Source organism: Typha angustifolia, chromosome 10, assembly GCF_048772165.1.
Source record: "Typha angustifolia cultivar Huaian chromosome 10, ASM4877216v1, whole genome shotgun sequence".
Classification (NCBI taxonomy): Eukaryota; Viridiplantae; Streptophyta; class Magnoliopsida; order Poales; family Typhaceae; genus Typha; species Typha angustifolia.
In genome coordinates this window covers 6,873,483-6,891,874 of record NC_133248.1, presented here as the reverse complement: position 1 = coordinate 6,891,874, position 18,392 = coordinate 6,873,483, and the positions used below count along the sequence as shown (strand labels likewise).

General features: G+C 35.3%; 1 protein-coding gene across 1 annotated transcript; it reads left to right on the top strand.

Annotated features, from left to right (window-relative positions):
* The first annotated feature begins 1,475 nt into the window (after nt 1-1,475).
* On the top strand, nt 1,476-18,269 carry LOC140768450 (ribonuclease J). The gene is made up of 17 exons (XM_073108719.1): nt 1,476-1,796; nt 2,322-2,550; nt 3,242-3,365; nt 4,145-4,201; nt 4,495-4,686; nt 4,770-4,847; nt 5,350-5,532; nt 5,659-5,739; nt 8,126-8,191; nt 8,291-8,383; nt 9,047-9,172; nt 10,160-10,273; nt 13,553-13,648; nt 13,737-13,834; nt 15,210-15,658; nt 15,953-16,371; nt 17,703-18,269. Exons 1-17 carry the CDS (start codon nt 1,685-1,687, stop codon nt 17,793-17,795), a joined length of 2,610 nt encoding a protein of 869 aa, XP_072964820.1. The 5' UTR covers nt 1,476-1,684; the 3' UTR covers nt 17,796-18,269.
* The last annotated feature ends 123 nt before the right edge of the window (nt 18,270-18,392 follow it).

Here is an 18,392-nt window from a genome sequence, read left to right as displayed (position 1 = left end):
TCTGATGTTTTGGCAGTCGTTGGAGGGTGGTGGACAGCTATAAGGTGGTGAAGGTTGGCTGTATGAGTAAGCGGCTTGTGGATGTTGATAGTGGCTAGGATTTGGAGGTAGAATTAGGCTTCTAAATTATATATAATCGTAGAAAAATAAATGACTTCAATTAAAGAGAAAACAAGATAAAAAAGTGGCTAAACTAATATTTATTTCTTGAAAACAAATAAACAATGACTACTCCTATTTATAAGAGTAAATACATTGTAAGTAGGATCCCACTCGCTTTACCAAGTTTACATATTCAGATTATCCACTTTAATTTAAATTTAAAAAGCAAATAATAAAAATAACTAATTAGACTCAAGTCGACTCAACCTAATTAACTCGACCCTCATGGTCAGATTATACCATTTTGACTGTAGTTAACTCATTCTATTTACACAATAGGAAAGATGGTATATTAATTTAATTTTTTTTTGTTATACTATCTCAAATAATAAATATAAAGAGAAAGGGAGCCGTATGAAGACCGGTCAAATTAATCTTCTATTTATTTTCTATAAAGATACTAAAAATCTAACTTGTCAATAAAATTAAATAATACCACTACCCACAACGGTATCAAAATTCCTCATTTTTTTGAAAAAAATTATATAATTAGAGATAAAAAATTTTTATATGAAGTGTCACTGTTATAATAAAGAAGCTAACTTCGTTTCTATTAATAAATGATATTACTAAAAAATAGTGAGTTTATTAAGTTTGGAAAGTAATAATATTACTATATGCTTTTGATTAGTTTAATATAGAACTTAATGATGACATCTTTATGTAAAAGTATAGTATTAATTTTGTTTATTTTGTTTATTTTGTTAGCTTCGCTCACTTGTGGAATAAAGTTAAAGCTAATGTAGTTATTCTAATTTGTTGTACTAATGACCTATATTGATATAAACTATTATAATATTTAGTTGTATACTAGTATAGTGCATAATAACTATATTTAATGTGATATAAAGTTAAAATAATAGTTTAACAAATAACTAAAATACTTTTTATAATGGATGGATGAAAAGAAGTGAGAATAGAGGAAGATGAAAAAGAAAGATTGAAACGCTGGTCGATAGAAGTGATGTCTTTTTAAGGGTAAAATAGTAATTGATAAAATATAAAAATATTAGAGGAGAGGAAAATAGGTATTAATTTACTTATTCTATCAGTATAAATTTTTTTTTCTATTAGAATAAACCTATTCATTATTCCAAGTGAAGGGAGGCTACTAATGTCACCATGGATATTACTTACCTGGGAAAGAAATAAGGCCACTGCACCACTCGGAATAATCCAACTTATCCCTTTGTACTGCACGGATCTCAAAGCACCGGATGCAATAGTCACGTGCACTCGGTACGGGCTGCAGCCCGCAGCATGAAGGAGATAAGAGAAAGATATTTCCACTTCTAGGCAAAGAAACGCTTGCTCTCACTTGCGCTTTTTTCTTTCTCTTTTTTTCCTTTCCCGCTTCCATCCTCGCCTCATCTCCTTCCTTCACTCCGGAAGCTAAAACCCACTCCGATCCCAAAACCCTAGCTAGTGTCTACGGTTTTAGGGTTTCTGACTTCCGTCGCAGAGTACTTCTCCGAGATCTCCCTCTCCCTCTCATCTCCTCTCACTGTCCGGGAGGTGAGCGATGGCTTCCCTCGTTGCCGTCCCTTCTCTCTGCCCCTGTGGGCTCGCTCGCAGACCCAAGGTCGGGAAATCCGTGGTTCGTTGCTCCGTGGGATCTCCATCCACGGCGAAAGGTCTCTTCTTTGATTTGTTTTTGTTACTAATAATTCCTCAGTTTAAATTTGTCCTTGGTACGTTGCTTTCCTAGAATTGGGTGTTGGTTGAAATGGATGGAATGAAAAAAGAAATCCATTTGGGCGTTTTTTCCGGACTTATGTGTGGATGTCGGTATCTTCATGCTAAATATTGAACCAATTACATTTACTTGGGATAGATAATACGTTTGATTACCATAAATCTTCGATTTTCTTTTCTACTATCTAAGTGCACATTTGAAGATATTATGTTTGGAGCTTTGACTTGATGCAGTGGGTTGCCAAATTTACAAATCGTACGTTTTCTTTCATACAGCCTAAACAGTTTTCCTTGTCTGCTATTCTTGTAGAAAGCACTTACTGTTGTAGGCGGAGTAAATCCTCATTGGCAGAAATTGTAACTTTTTGTTTAGCTCGTGAAACATAGAAATGCCTTTAATGGAGCTACATTAAGAGTTAATCTTTCATGAAATTCCTGTGGTTGCACTGGCTTTTTCCTTTTAGGTGCTCGTGAATCTAAATTGCCCCGTAGAAGATCCAGAAGAACTGAGGGATTGGGTAAAAGCTTGGAGGATTCTGTTCAGCGTAAGTTGGAGCAGTTTTATGAAGGATTAGATGGTCCACCACTCCGAGTTCTCCCAATAGGCGGTCTTGGGGAAATTGGGATGAACTGCATGCTTGTGGGAAATTATGACCGTTATATCTTGATTGATGCTGGAATCATGTTCCCAGAGTACGTGACATTAAGAATATTAGCTTAAATGTTCTGTTAAATTCAATCTGGATATATCAATGTTCAATGTAGACAAACTGACAAAGTCAGTAGCTTTTCACTACCAACATCATGATTTTTTAATGCATTTCAAAGTGACAAAAAGTTCCAGAATTTAGATACTTGCAATAGCATTCCTGTTTTATGAATAATCTGAGAAAATAAAATTGATGACCAAGAGGGACTCTATTTCTTGTGATTTTCTACTCAATCTCCTGTGCTTTCCCACTAGGGTGCAATTTTTGACTAGTCTTTTGGGTTAGAGAACACTTTGAAGCACCTATGATTCCAAAGTCAGTGGTTCTATTTTGAAAAAGAAACAAAAAGAAATAGATTAAATGAAAGAAATTCTTAATATTTGATCTTTAATTTACAAAAAGAAGATCCTTTCTTCATACTAGAAAAACTACTCTCTTCTCTAGAATGCTTATTGTAGCATAACAGTCATAATGTATTGTTGCGTCATTTAAGACGAAAGATGAGAACATTTACTTTGCGTTTGCTCTATGTTTTATATCTCATGGATCATATTTGCATGCCTTATGCAGAGGCACCTACGGTTGTCTTGCTGTTCGTATAAATATTTTATTGCATTTCTGCATCATTATTGATTTTCAGATATCTTCTGATTAGCAATTTACATGCGTATCAGCTACGATGAGTTCGGTGTCCAAAAAATTATACCCGACACCACATTTATCAAAAGGTGGAGACACAAAATTGAAGCAGTTATCATAACACATGGCCACGAGGATCACATTGGTGCATTGCCTTGGGTAAAGTATTCCTTCTGCTTCTCTTATCTCTTATTTCTAATGAAGGCTCACACAGTTACTGTTCATTACGTTCTAGTTTTTGGAGGCCGATTACTGAAGAGCTCAACTTGAAGTTTTTATTATATATATATCTTGTATGCATAAAATCTTGTGAGACATCTGTTCTAGATATCGTAATGCAGGTATTAATTCTTTTAGAGTTCACATTAGAATGTTTTCCAAAGGCCTATAAGTTTCTAGTTCTTCATGCTACTTGAGATGCTAGCTAAAGTTCAAGTTGAAGTATTGTTGCTATTTACATTTCTTTCCTATTTGGTAGGATACTCAGGATATACATTTCTTTCCTACGCTTTGTATATATTAACAGCAGATCTAATCATCTAATTGGTTAAAACAGAAGATTTTAGAGCTATTTACCATGATTTTAATTGTCTAGATAGACTATGTAATTGGTTTACTATGCTTTGCGTATGGGACTATAATGCTATTATCAGATTTGAGGTCCCAAGTGTTATCTACTGATTAAGTCAAATGATGGGGGCAGTTCCTGCTGACAGATTCTTGACATTCTTGTAGAAAACTACCTATTTTTATATCAGATAATTTGTTTGCAACTTATAAGAGCTTTTGGAAGTGCTTGTTTAGATCTGCAAGCAAGTCATTAGAAGTAATTATTTGCTTAATATTTTAATACCTGGGCATGATATATAATAGTTATTTTATAGCCTATCTAGACAACAAGTCTAAGAATGGTTCTCATGTATTGTCAATTTGAACAGGTTATCCCAGCACTGGATTCTGATACACCAATATTTGCTTCATCTTTCACAATGGAGGTATATGCCAGTAATGAGCACCATAATGATTTATTTCAGTATTTCATATTACATTTAGGCATTGGATTGTTATTATTAAGATCTCAGTATCTGGTTTGTTCTGGATGGCAAATCATTGTCCAACACCTTCTACTTATATCACAAGATATCTTTTCTTCTCTAGACTTTCCCCATTGGGTTTTGCATTGTCCAAGAAAATTGCCTTCTCTGATTGTTTCTCCTTCATTCCCTCAGGCTTTTTTTGGCTGTATTTTGAGTAATTATGTTGGTGCTATTCTTTAACTTTTTGACAGCTAATGAAGAAGCGTTTGAAGGAGTTCGGAATTTTCCTACCATCCAGGCTTAAGGTTTTTAAAGTTAGAAAGAAGTTCCTTGCTGGACCATTTGAGGTGGAGCCCATCCGCGTAACTCATTCAATTCCTGATTGTTGCGGTCTGGTGCTTCGCTGCAGTGATGGTACAATTCTTCATACTGGTGACTGGAAAGTAAGTTAATCAGTTATAGCATCTGTTTCTTTAGTTTTTCCAATGTGACTCTTTGAGTCTTAAGAGTAATCTTTGTTTGGAAGATTGATGAGTCACCAGTGGATGGCAAAATTTTTGACCGTGAGGCATTAGAGGAGCTTTCCAAAGAAGGGGTGACTCTGGTAAGTTTTACAAATAATGGGATCTTCTTTTTTTGGGTCTTATCTTGCATCTTCACTGCTTAGTTTCTTATGCAGTTGATCAGTCTATATAATACTGATTTAAATTTTTAGCAAAAAGAATTTAATCATTTTAATTTCTTTGCTGCACTTAAGATTTTCAGGCCTCTTGTATTTCTATCAACAATTAATTAATTTCAAGTATACGTCTTGCAAACTTGTTCAAGGCACAATTTGATTTTAATGCATTCCCACATGTGAACCTTAGAGATGCAAGATTAATAACCAAAGCCCTGACTATGAAGTTTAGCATCTTGACATCTTGCTTGCTTCTCCTTCCTTTTAGGATCAGATGAAGTTCTGTAGGTTTTGTCAAGGATACTTGTTAGTCATTGGTCTTATTGCAGAATCTGGGATTTGTGTATATGTTTATTCATCAATTCCCAAGTCCCATAAAGAGACAAGTCCTGATTTTTCCTTTTTTCTCTCTTTTCTCCTTCTTAAGATGATGAGTGACTCAACGAACGTGCTATCTCCTGGAAGATCTAGCAGTGAATCTGTTGTAGCGGATGCATTGGTACGGCATATATCAGCTGCAAAAGGAAGAGTAATAACTACACAATTTGCTTCTAACATACATCGTATTGGAAGTGTCAAAGCTGCTGCCGACTTAACTGGCCGAAAATTGGTAACATCAAGTTTTCTAATTATATATTTATTACTCACTTTCCTAGGGAACTGGTTAGATTGCAATTGTGATCTAAGTCAAAATTTTCTTCCTTTGTTAGCGTCATTTCTTTTCACTATGGAACAGGTATTTGTTGGCATGTCACTTAGAACTTATTTGGATGCTGCTTTCAAGGATGGAAAGGCACCAATGGATCCTTCAACCTTGGTACGGAATGACCTGACAATTATGTGCCTTTCTTTTCCTACAGAATTTGATAAATGATGATTATATCTAAGGATTATGTGGTAAAGCTTATCCCTTTGATGGGCTTGTGAGGTTTTATATTTTGTGTCATTTTTTTCTTTCATGTTTTTGTTAACCAATCAAGCTAGAGCATATTTCTAATTTTCTATATTCATATGAATAATTTGCACTGGGACCCCTACTTTAGCCCGTAGTTAAACATATTTCAGCAAAATTTCAAGTATTGGAATCAGGATCAGGATCGACCGTTTAGAAAATCGATATGTATCGGCTGTATCAACAGTATTGGCAGTATCGACTGTTTGTATCGGTTTGTATTTTAAAGTAATTCTTAAAATATAGAAAAATTCAATTTAAAAAAAAAATAACAATAATAAGATATACATATAAATTATTCACATATAAATCTAAAAATAAAAATAAAAAATAATATTTTTCTTAATTTTTATCTCTCTTTCTACCACTCACTCTCTCTCGTACAAATAAAAAGGTTCTCACTCTTTCTCTCTCTTTTATCAAACTCTTTTTCCCACTCTCTTTCTTATTAATTTTTTCTCCCACTAACTTCTTTCCTTTCAGGAACACTTTCTTGTATTAACTCTCCCACTACCTCTCCTCTCTCTCCTACCACCACTCCCTCTCCTTCATTGACTCCCCCTCTTGTTAACTCTCTCCTCTTCTCCTGCACCAACTCCCTTCTCTCTCTCTCTCTCTTACTTAACTCTCTTTCTCCCTCATCGACTCCCTTCTCTCTCGGTCTCTCTCTCCAATTCTTCTTCGGCAATGTTCTCCGACGGTATTTTCTTTTTTTCTCACTCCCTCTGACGAGCTCTTTTTGATCTCTCTCTCTCTCTCTCTCTCTCTCTCTCTCTTCTTACTCTCCACCCTCTCTCTCTCTCTTGATTTTGGTCGGTTTCAGTCAATATCACTGATCCTGACCTGAAATGGATCCGGTATCGGCCGAAATCAGTCATTGGATTGGTTTCTGCCTGGGATTGGCTGAAATTTGGAACCATGCATTTCAGGACTACCTCACTTTATTGGTCCCTATCTTGTTTTGTTGCAAGGATGCCTATTTATTTCATTCTCCCTCCAATGCTTGGAATAGTGTTCCATGACCACGCACGACTTTATATTTGAATCAACATCATTGATTCAGCAAGAGAAGAAATATTTGGTATATAAGTACATAATAATGTCTTGTGTTTCAACTTGTTTTGTGTAAGTTGAAATAACAAGGAGATTGATGATGTGAATAATTTAAAAGAAAGATGTAAAGATATGGCTTATTAAGGTTTTACATATTAATGATTTATACATAAAAATAGCAGTACTTAAGTGGCCATGAGACGACTCAGGCTTGCAGTGGACAAATGATTCAAACATAACCAATACCATTCATCATAGTATAAAGTGTTAAAAAGGATAACGATATTGAAGAATGCTAGACCAGAAAAAACTGCTCGTGGAGGTGTAATTAACAGTCATCTCTTTTCTCCCACATCTATCTGATCTATCTACAATGAGATCATTTTCCTTTCAGGGAATTTTTGAGCCTGAGGAAAGATCTAAAATAATAGCCATAATTAATGTATATCGGCTTACTATATCCTTTAGTTCTTACTGCTATAGATTTGCCACTGATCTGATTTCAGGCTGCTCACCTATCTTATCATCAATAATCAATACACTCAAGGTTGCCTCAAATTCGATAAATTACTTTATTATGATTCACAAGTTCATGAAGACCACTGTTTTTGGTGGCTCTGTTTATGTGTATGTTACCTTCACTATCTTTGTACATTCCAAGGCAACATGTTGATGGAGGTGCCCAATTGACTGATTTTATTCTTTCATACATCTCTTTTCTTGGTATATTTTTCTTAAATTTTATAGTTTGAAGTTTTACCCAAGACTGAATAGTAACAACCAAAACTTAATGAAAACTAAAGCTGAAACTCATTGGTTAAAGTCAAAATTATTAAGATTTCTGGTTTTGACATTTATTTGGACTTCAATTGGCTAAAACCATTCTATTTTGGCCTAAAATATTAACTTTTTTCTAGGGGTCAAAACTGAAACGAACCGAAACTTTGAAGCATATAATCCTTTATTTTGTAAAAATTGCTCTGAAAGAGAGTTGGTATCATATATAAGATTTTTCAATTATTTTCACCGCTTTCCTTTTGGTAGGCACATTATAAAGGATATCCAAGATCTCATACAAAGAGATGATTTCTGTGTTACTATATTATGTTACTTATCATATATCATTTGGATATCCAGTCAACCTCACCTTGTCATACCATGCAAGCAGACTAAATTTTTCAAAGACAAACTTGTGCAGGTGAAAATAGAGGATATTGATGCCTATGCCCCAAAAGATTTGTTGATTGTTACCACTGGTTCTCAAGTAAGATGCTTTTCCTGTCTTGCAAGAATTGTTCATAGTGCTTGTGAGGTCCTCTTAGGATTTTTTGCTAGCATTTTACTGTGTTCAATATTGTGTCAGGCAGAACCGCGTGCTGCCCTAAATCTTGCATCATATGGGGGCAGTCATTCTCTCAAGCTGAACAAGGATGATGTGATTCTCTATTCAGCAAAGGTGTTTTTTGTGTCTCTTTGTTGCGGCTTAAATGTGTTAATAATCCTATGAGTATTTCTGATGAAGTTAATATCATCAAAATCTTATTATTTTAGTTTTTCTTTTTCATGTTTCTTTGATTTATGTTGACATCTGTAACACTAATTTTCTGTTTTCGATATGCTCAAACTCGCACCAAGATATTAGCCGAGCAAGGTGTTGGCACATAATGGATCTTCAAGAAAAGTATTACATTCCCTTGATCAAACCTTCTATGTTGGGACTTCTTTCATCTGAGAGAGAATTGCAAACATAAATTGAAAATCAGCTTTCTTTGATGAACTTTAGAGTGATTTCTTCTGACAGTTTGACCTTTAAGGTATAGCTTTTGTCATGAAAAGGGAGATAGATGTAGGCACAGTGTGAACCATACACAACAAAATTGTTTATTTGGAGTTATAATATAAAGTATAAACTAATTGGCAGTGTGTTTCCTGTAGCATATTTCTGGAATAAAAGAATTTGTTTTCTTTTTTTACTTTGTCATATTTGAGGCTGTTATTTAGAACTCTATCATCAATGTAAACTTGATCTTTTTGATCAATCAGGTGCAAAATAGAAATACACATTTATGACTTTTGTTAATATGTAATGACTTGTTGCATTTTCAAATCCACTCGACAGGTCATCCCTGGAAATGAGACAAGGGTAATGAAGATGCTAAATCGCATATCAGATCTTGGATCCACAATTGTGATGGGTAAAAATGAGGGCCTGCATACTTCTGGGCATGCCTATCGTGAAGAGCTGGTGAGTTTGGTCCTTGATAATAGAATATTGTTTGACATGTTCTTGTTGGTTCTTTCTTTCATTTTGCTGTTTGCATCATGTTATTTTTGTCTTCTTGGTTGCTAAACAGTTATTGAAAGGGGTGCAACTGGGACAAGTCAACATTGTTTCGCTTTGCCTGACGTAAGATGTATATAGTGACCATGAACTAATTGTCGACACCCAAAACCAAACTCTCAGCCTTTGGTTGATCGGACCATCTATTGTCAAGCTGGTTAATACCTAGGCTAGCCTGATTGATCCAATATTGTTTAGTTACAAAATGAACAAAGAAGGTGGGAAAGTTCAATTGCATATAATAACTGCATACACATTGTATCAATAGATTCCCTTTCCTTCGATGTGAGTGCAACTACAATAGGCTAAATTACAAATGATCAACGTCAGGCATGCTGTAGTCTCGTTGGAGCTAAGGAACAGAATGTAGAGCTCAATGTTTTATGCATTCCATAAAATAAGGGCCCAAATAAAACAGCAAAATAAATCTAGACCTGTGTTCTATTTAATCACAAAAGAGAAAAACCAACAATATTAACCAACTACAAAGTACAGTTGTTGGAACAAAATCTTGATTGGTGCTGAGTGTGGCATGGGTTAGTTATATGGGGATGCTGCCGGATGAGGGAGAGCATTCCCACATGTTGGGAAGGGGCTTTTAACAGGGGAGGTGAAAACACATGAACTCATGCATACACAAGACATAGCTAACAGAGAGTGTTAACCTTTCACTGTACTGCTGGATAGGGTTGTGGGTAGTGAATAAGTGAATATCATTAAGGACCAGCATTAAATCAAAGGGAGAATTGTCCCATCCTACTAGTGTAACAGTTAGCACATACGAAGAAATGTATATTACGTATATTTAATACATGTTCTCATACGAGTTGCACCCACTTAAATGGTGTCTTCAACCATCAATGATATGTCATTAACTTTTCAAATTTGTAGGAGGAAGTTCTACAGATTGTGAAGCCCCAGCACTTTTTACCTATTCACGGAGAACTCTTGTTTCTTAAAGAGCATGAATTACTTGGACGGTCTACTGGCATACGACACACTACTGTAAGTTATTATCATGCAGATAATCTTCAAGCTTACTTCACCTATATCAATACCATACATATATATAAATGTGTGTGTGATTTTTCTCATCAATTACATATATAGTGATGATATTTTGAAGGAAAGAATGAATGATAAAGAATGATATTGGATAAGAGTATTTTGTTCTCAACCGGTGGAAGGGCTAGAGTAATGTAGACCTGCTAAGCATGCATGAATTTGATATAACTTGGAAGATCAATCTATTATTCTTCTTGGAAATGAGCTCTTGGTACTTGCCTTTATACATTCATATGGTGTACTTTAGAATGAATACCATATTATGTTGATTGAATGCAGGTGTCCATTTAAATTAACAAGAGTTTTAGGACAAAAGACAACATTTAAATTTCTGGTCTTTAATTGTGTAGGAGACATTAAGCTTAAATTGTCCCAATGAACTATAGTTCAACTTGAAGTAATGTTTCAAATATGTAGTTGAAGTTTGGTCCACTCAGTCTTGTGGAGTTTAAGTTTTGACAGTTTTAATGGTTTACTATTTTCATTTTCAATTGAAAAGTTTCAGAAGGTTTTAGAACAATTAGGAAAACTTAGGAAATTGGAACTTCTTGGGGAGGCATAAATCTGACAATTAGTACACTTTGTAATCAGTAATATTTGGAATACTTTGATGTAATCAATAATTAGTTTTCAAGTTGTTTCTTGCTGCGGTATCATAAAAAATAAGTATTAAATGAAAGTCATAACAAGTGCTTGCTTTTATGTCCATTTTAGATTTGTACATGTTGAACATCTTTCAATATAAGGAGTTCACATTTTTAAATATAAGCTGTGTCCAGGTGTGACCATAAATGTTTTGAAAGGCGCCCACAATATGCGGGCAGTTTGACCATTGCATAATGCCTAGGCAATATGCAAGCGCTTATGTAGTGTAGCATTTTTAATATGTTATAAGATCACTTATAATATAAATACACTAGAATGCATAATCTATTCATAAGAGATAATCAAAGTGTGCACAATACCACAAAAATATCATAATAAGGCAAAAATGATAATGTTAATATGTGATACTACAATTCAATATTTTGATAATATATACCAAACATTGTTTTCCCTTTATATATTACATTTATAGGTTGTAAGATTGCAAATTACTACCAGAATGGATGGAATAGGCGAACTTGTGATTTTTGCAGTAATCTGCAGTTTGCAATAATATTCATTTTCTTGGATCCACTGACTTCTGATTTTTGCAGAATATATAGAAAATTATTGCAATGGATGATTTCTATTATAAATATCTGCAGCATATGATATATCTTATGTCCAAAATGTATCTCAAGAGTGTTTGAAAGGCCCAACTAGTCTCCAATTTATATTTCTTTAAATATGGGATACTTATTAGAAGTGTTTGAGATGTGTCCAACAAGTCTCCAATGAGTGTTGGTAATCGACAAGTGTCGGACACGGACATGCTATTTGAAGTGTTTGTGCTTCCTAGCCGGTAAGCCAACTTGAAACGCTTTGCTGATCAACTGACATAGTTGGCCCGATACAACTTCTGCAAATGTGACCTGCTAAGTAGGGCTGTCAAAATAGATCGACTGCTTGTGAGTTGCTCAAGCTCTAAAAAAGCCGAGCTTAGGTTTTAGGCTTGAACAAATAATCGAGCCGAGCCAGACCCAACTCGCTCGAGCTTGGCTCGAATTAGCTCGATATGGTGTAATACTGTATTATATATATTTAGTTCAACAAAGTATACCTTCTCTCTAATATAGCTGGTAAAGCACTTATTTTTTGCATTGGAGATCGAGGGTTCAAGCCCTCGCCGTTACATTTATTTAAATGGCTTTATTTTTTCATGTTGTTGCTTTTGCATTTGCTTTTCCTTTTCCCATATCGAAAAACTAAAGAAAGAGAGTAGCCTTGATAGTTTTGAGCTCTTCCCCAAATTCATCTATTAATTGATTTATTTTTCTTCTAGATGTGATTTTGGAAATGAGCTGTATTTGAGCCCCCTATTAGCCAACTTGTCTTGAGCTTAAGCTGGGGTTTTTCCAATTTCTAGCTGAGCGGAGCTAAGCTCAAGTTGCTCGAGCTAGGATTGTTTACACCCTTACTGCCAAGCCTGCCAAGTGCCAGGTGGGCCGCCAAACCGCCAAGGCGCCCAGCTGCACTTCAAGGTCGGCTTTCCTATTTGCATGGTGCTTGGGGTGCACCACCACCAAGGCAGCCACCCAACTGATTTTCAATACATTGGCAGCCGTGGGCTGGGATGCCACGTGCCACTACATGCAATGTGTTGACACATGGCAAACCTTGTTTGCCAATGGAACAATGCATGTGCCATGCTGATGGCATGCCTACATGCAGAAGGCATGGTAATAGTTGGGTAGCATGACTTGGGAGTTATGCAGTGAGGTTTTTCACCTTTACTGGATTGTTGGTTAATGTGCAAGCTGAAATATTTAGTAGACGTGATACACTGATACTGCTTCTTTAGTTTATATCTTAGAGCTACAACATTGCTGTTTTTGCGACTATTAGATAAACTGTTTTGAAAATTTATATAATTGTCCCATGTATATGTGATCTTGTTGAAACGTGTAGTATTTTTTGAATTACTGTGAGAAAATAAGTTTTATTCTAACAACTTGTAGACGAATCCAGATTAAAATTTGAAATCCTTAGGTCTGTTCATAAAATCCTTAGGGATCTGTAGGTAATTATTGTGAGAAAATAAATTGTTTCATTGTAATTCTGGGTTGTGTCATTGTTAGGTATCTATCTTATAACTACCTTGGAATTGTTATTGCCTTTCTCAATTGAAGATATTTTACTAGTCAATTAGGGTTCTTATTTCTTAAAGCCCTAAAGCTGAAACCCAGATCTGCTATTTGTTTTATAGAGCATGCTGGTGATGAGACATGACTTTTAGGATATAATTCTAGCATTTTAATTCAGTTACATTATCATACACCATTATGATGTTAAGTCATGCTTGTATTGACATTTTGACATTAGTACTGCTATATCGGAAAACATGACAAGGATTCATTCATAGGAGGTTAATTCATCTCAATGTAGAATGAGTGTACTGATGCTGTTTAGTATGCCTCACAATTTATTAATGTTGATGGAGAAGGTTTCACACTTAATTGTAGTTTATATTTGTCATTCTCAAACACATAATGTTCTCTTAGCTTCACGCACGTTGTGTATAAGATTATGACCTGTTGACTAAGTCAATGCCATAATGTTTTCTATTACTTGCAGGTAATTAAGAATGGAGAGATGCTCGGTGTTTCACATCTCAGGAATAGAAGGGTTTTGTCTAATGGGTTTATTTCACTAGGAAAAGAAGAATTGCAGGTATCTGATGTTTTAAATCTTTTTGTTTTTCTCATTTGTTTGTTCTTTTGTCTAAATTTAGTTCTTTAAAACATGTTGGGCTGTTCAGTTGATGTACAGTGATGGAGATAAGGCATTTGGGACATCAGCAGAGCTCTGCATTAATGAGAGGTTAAGGATAGCATCGGATGGTATTATCGTTGTTAGGTAACAGCTCAAAGCTGACTTTTAGTGTTCATTTGATTTCATAACTGAGATCGTAATTCTTGTGATACTATAATTGCAAATCTTATACTGTAGACCTAGTGCATGAAGTTCCCGTCTCCTGCTAGTGTGGGTTCCAGGAAGGGAAAATATGTATGGAACTTTACCCCCACTGTTGGAGAGGTTGTTGCCACGATTTAACTGGGAGAAATAGGAAGAAATGTTAAGGCATCTTTATGAGTCAATCGATTGGTTGAACATACCTCAATTTAAATATTAACATGAACAAAGGTGTCCACTTAGGCTTCTCAATAGGATGGAGCCAAGTATATTAATCCAAGAAGCACCCGTTAGAGCATGTCTGGACTTTTTCTTCATAGCAGTTATGATCATGTTAAGATCTTGTTTTTGTGATTCATTACTTGGCTTGATTGACTTGATTATGAAAAGTTTGGATCTTTTGATTGACATGACTATGGGATTTATATTCCGAAAGGACAGATACATGTTTTACATTGGAAGTTATTTTGCAAACCAGAGCCAGCTTAAAACCTGTCATATAAAGAAACTGGTGCAATGAAGAGCAATGAAGAGCAATGAAGGGCAATGAAGGGCTCCTTAATAGCAGGCCAAAAGGTAGTAGTCCAATGCATTGATGCTGCCACTATGCATTGTCTAGAGAGAGTGAGTTGTGTGCAGCCTTTCCTCCATTATGGGAAAGATTATCTGTTTTATGTGTGAAGTGAAACTCTAATCATGCATGAGTACCATGTACTAACTTCAGATCCATCAACCTTTTAGTTTGTGTAGGTGATGATTATGATGCTATTATTGTCAGAAAGTGGTATTCTGATGGTTGGTTCCAATATAACTTTGTTAGAAGTTCTGTGCTCCTGCCTTTTGAATGAGTTTTAGCGAGAAGCTTTTTGTGCTTCATATGAGGATAACTTCCTAAATCAGAATACAATTAGGGCCTATTTGGATAGAAAATTTCCTGTAGGAAACCATGAGAATTACAATTTCCTTAGGAAAATCTAGAGGGATAGGAAGCGGTTCATATGTTGGGTGTTTGGAAAGTTGTTCCTGGGGCAAAGTTTCCACATGAAATGGCTCTTTCCATTTGGTCTGACCTCATCCTCTCTCTCTCTCTCTCTCTCTCTCTCTCTCTCTCTCTCTCTCTCTCTCTCTCTCTCCTATTCCTCTCCCTCCCCTCTCACATGGAAAATCATCTATGTTCCTTATTCTTTTTGTTTCCAAGAATGTATGTTAATATTAAATGGATTTTCTTCTAGTATTCTAACAGACTCTTCAGTTCATCTTTCAGTTGAAAGATGATGAAACTGAATAATTTCATTGTTTCTTGATCTATTTATTGCAGTATGGAAATTTTGCGCCCGCAGAATGTTGATGGTTTATCACAAAATTGTTTGAAAGGCAAAATAAAAATTACCACACGTTGCCTATGGCTTGACAAAGGAAAGCTATTAGATGCACTTTACAAAGCTGCACATGCTGCACTGTCAAGCTGCCCAGTAAACTGTCCACTGGCTCACATGGAACGGATAGTATCTGAAGTGTTGAGGAAGATGGTGAGAAAATACAGCAGTAAAAGACCCGAAGTTATTGCAATTGCTTTGGAGAATACAACCGGAGTTCTCACTGAGGAACTGAAAACAAAATTATCTGGAAAATTTCATGGAAACTCCAACTTATCTGCAGTCAATCAACCACCTGATAGACATCCAAATAAACTTTCAAGCAAGAACATAGATGAAGACACTGATGAAAAGCACTTTATGGAGAGCCCCACTGAAGAGGAATCTCAAGGTACCATTGCTGATGTGATTATAAATTTGGATTTGAGTGATATTGCAGTACAAATTGGTTATTCCTAGAAATGAACAGTATACTTTTTTGTTGAGAAAACTCTTGGGGAATTTCTTTCTTTTAGCATTATTTGAATTGTGTTCTTTTGCTAGCTATGGCGTCTAACTTAGTTGGGGCAACATTTCCTTCACTTTTGGTATAGCTAAGCATAATTAATTTCAATATGCTTTGTTTTGTTTCTTTTTGTGAATTATATTTAGCTTTATGGTCCTTTTCTTTTAACTCATCATACAGGTGACAATTCTGATCTTGAGGAGTCAGTACCTGAAGATGCATCTACAAGTGAGAGCCCTGTAAAACTGGAAGGTCTTTGGGAATCATTCAAAAGGTCATCAAAACTTGAGCCTGTAGAAGTCCCCAATGGCTCAGTTCCAGGAGACAAATTGAGACTAAGCAAAAGAAAAGTTACAAGCAAGGAGCCTCAGAATTCAGACTCCCTTCCAACAGTTAAATCTGCTAAACGGAACAAATGGAAGCCTGAAGAAATTAAGAGACTGATAAAATTGCGTGCTGAATTGGATAGCAAATTTAAGGCTGTGAAAGCAAGAATGGTTCTTTGGGAAGAGATATCTTCTAATATGTTGGCCGATGGAATGAGTCGTACCCCATCACAGTGCAAGTCTCTTTGGGCATCACTGGTACAAAAATATGAGGTATTGCCATCTATCATCAGTTATATATGCATCCTCATTGCATGTCTATGATAATAGTAGTTAAATGCAAGATGATCCATTTAAAGTTTCAATTGTTAATGCCATTTCTTGCCATTAGTTGAGTTATAGGATATTTGTTTTTCTACCAATTGCAACATCTACTGGATAACTGAATGCTTGAGATTATAACATAATAAAGGAGCACAGAGCCCTGAAGTAACTGGATATAGATGATATGATATGGAAATTATTGGAGTATTCGGCAGTCTCAGAGCCATCAGAATAATGCTATGGATATGTTGAGAAGTCCTTAAGAACCTGAGAATCTTCTTTTATTAGGTTTTATTATTTTGTATTAGATATTGGATATCTGATATTCGGGCATTTAAACTATTAGGATTAGTTTTATTTAACCATTAGTCTGATGAGTCAACAGACTGCATTTTTTATTTTCTTTTAAAAAAGGTTATCCCCACTTTATAGCTTCTGGCATCAAAGAAATAGCGGGGAGAACCATAAGTTATCGAGGGATCTGCACTAAAACAAATAAGGTTATCCCCACTTTATTAAAACAAGCTTCATTATCACTATTTTCATAATTTTTCAATCTATAAGGTAAAGATATTAAAGTAGTAGTCTTCAACCTATATCCATATCCAGAAATAACCATTCAAATATGTATTCAAAAATCAGATAGGAAGTTAGATAGGTAGATCTACGTTCATAATAGGTAAAGCTCATATGGGAATGGGTTGGATATTATCCGACGTGTTTTTGCCTTAATACCCACTTGAGGGTCTGGAAAAGGGTGACTAGCTTTTCAAAGAGAATTTACAACTTGGCAAGCTAAATGAGTTTGAATCCCAGGGCCTGAGTCCAGCAATTTTCTAACTAAAACAATGAATGAGATGACACGAATCAATTTAATTTGTGGCTCTTTGTTATCTGAAATTAATATAGTAGTTCTGAAATTCAGTAGCTATTCACAAGATTTTTCCATATTAGATGATTTTTGATTACTTAGCTTTCTTCATAGTTCTTGTTTAAAGGTTGCTATGATATCTCTCACAGTTTTCTCAGTTGTACCAATTGCGCAATCTAGATTAACCACTTTGTTTTAAGTAGCTTCTAGTTAAATGTTTAATTAGAAATCCAGCTTACAAGTACATCAAGATAAATTTCGAGGTGTTGTTTGTTAGGGAGCAAATACCAATTTTTAGGTCTTTTCTGGTTTCATTCCTCTTATTAGATCAAGTAAATTTCTGTGTAAATCTTGTTTTATCACAATTGTTTTCATCAGAACAATCAGCATTCTATTCTTTTGTTTATAGGAAAGTAGGGGAGACGAGAAAAGTAAAAGCACCTGGCCTTACTTCTCCACCATGGATAAGATCCTGTCCGTTGATGAAGGGGCAACCAAATAGATGGATTAAAGTTATAGTTTTGCACTCAATTCAGACCAGATTAGGGAGCATTTAATACTGCTACTGCTTTGTGTCATGTTCTCCTGTAGAAGAGGTTGGAAACAAAAATGGTTTCCCAAGAGCAATAAATGGTAGATGCGAACATGCTGCCACTGCCAGTGAGGAGAATTTGTTGTGTTTGTTGCTGGAAGCTGCGTGTTGTATTGAGAATCTCGTATTGCAAGTCAGTAGGGAAGTAAGAAGGTGAAGAGAAGACCCTCAGTTTTGATGAAGTGCCACCCTACCAGAAAGGTTTTATGTATAAAATCTGACAAGCATTTTCAAGTGCTCAATCTTGATTACAATGCCTTATATTGGATTAGCATGAAATTTTGAAATGTCGATTTTGCAAGTGATTTTTTTTAAAAATTAATTTAATGTTGCATGCATCTATATGATGTTCGAACCGAATGCATTCGGATATCATTTTCTTCATATGGAACGCCAAGCATTTGTACCACCGTTCTGCTCTAAAAATGAATCAAAGCATTATTAAAGTCAATCTATAGCTGCAGAGGAAAGAACGTTTCATTTATCATATCCTGTTGCATTACATGT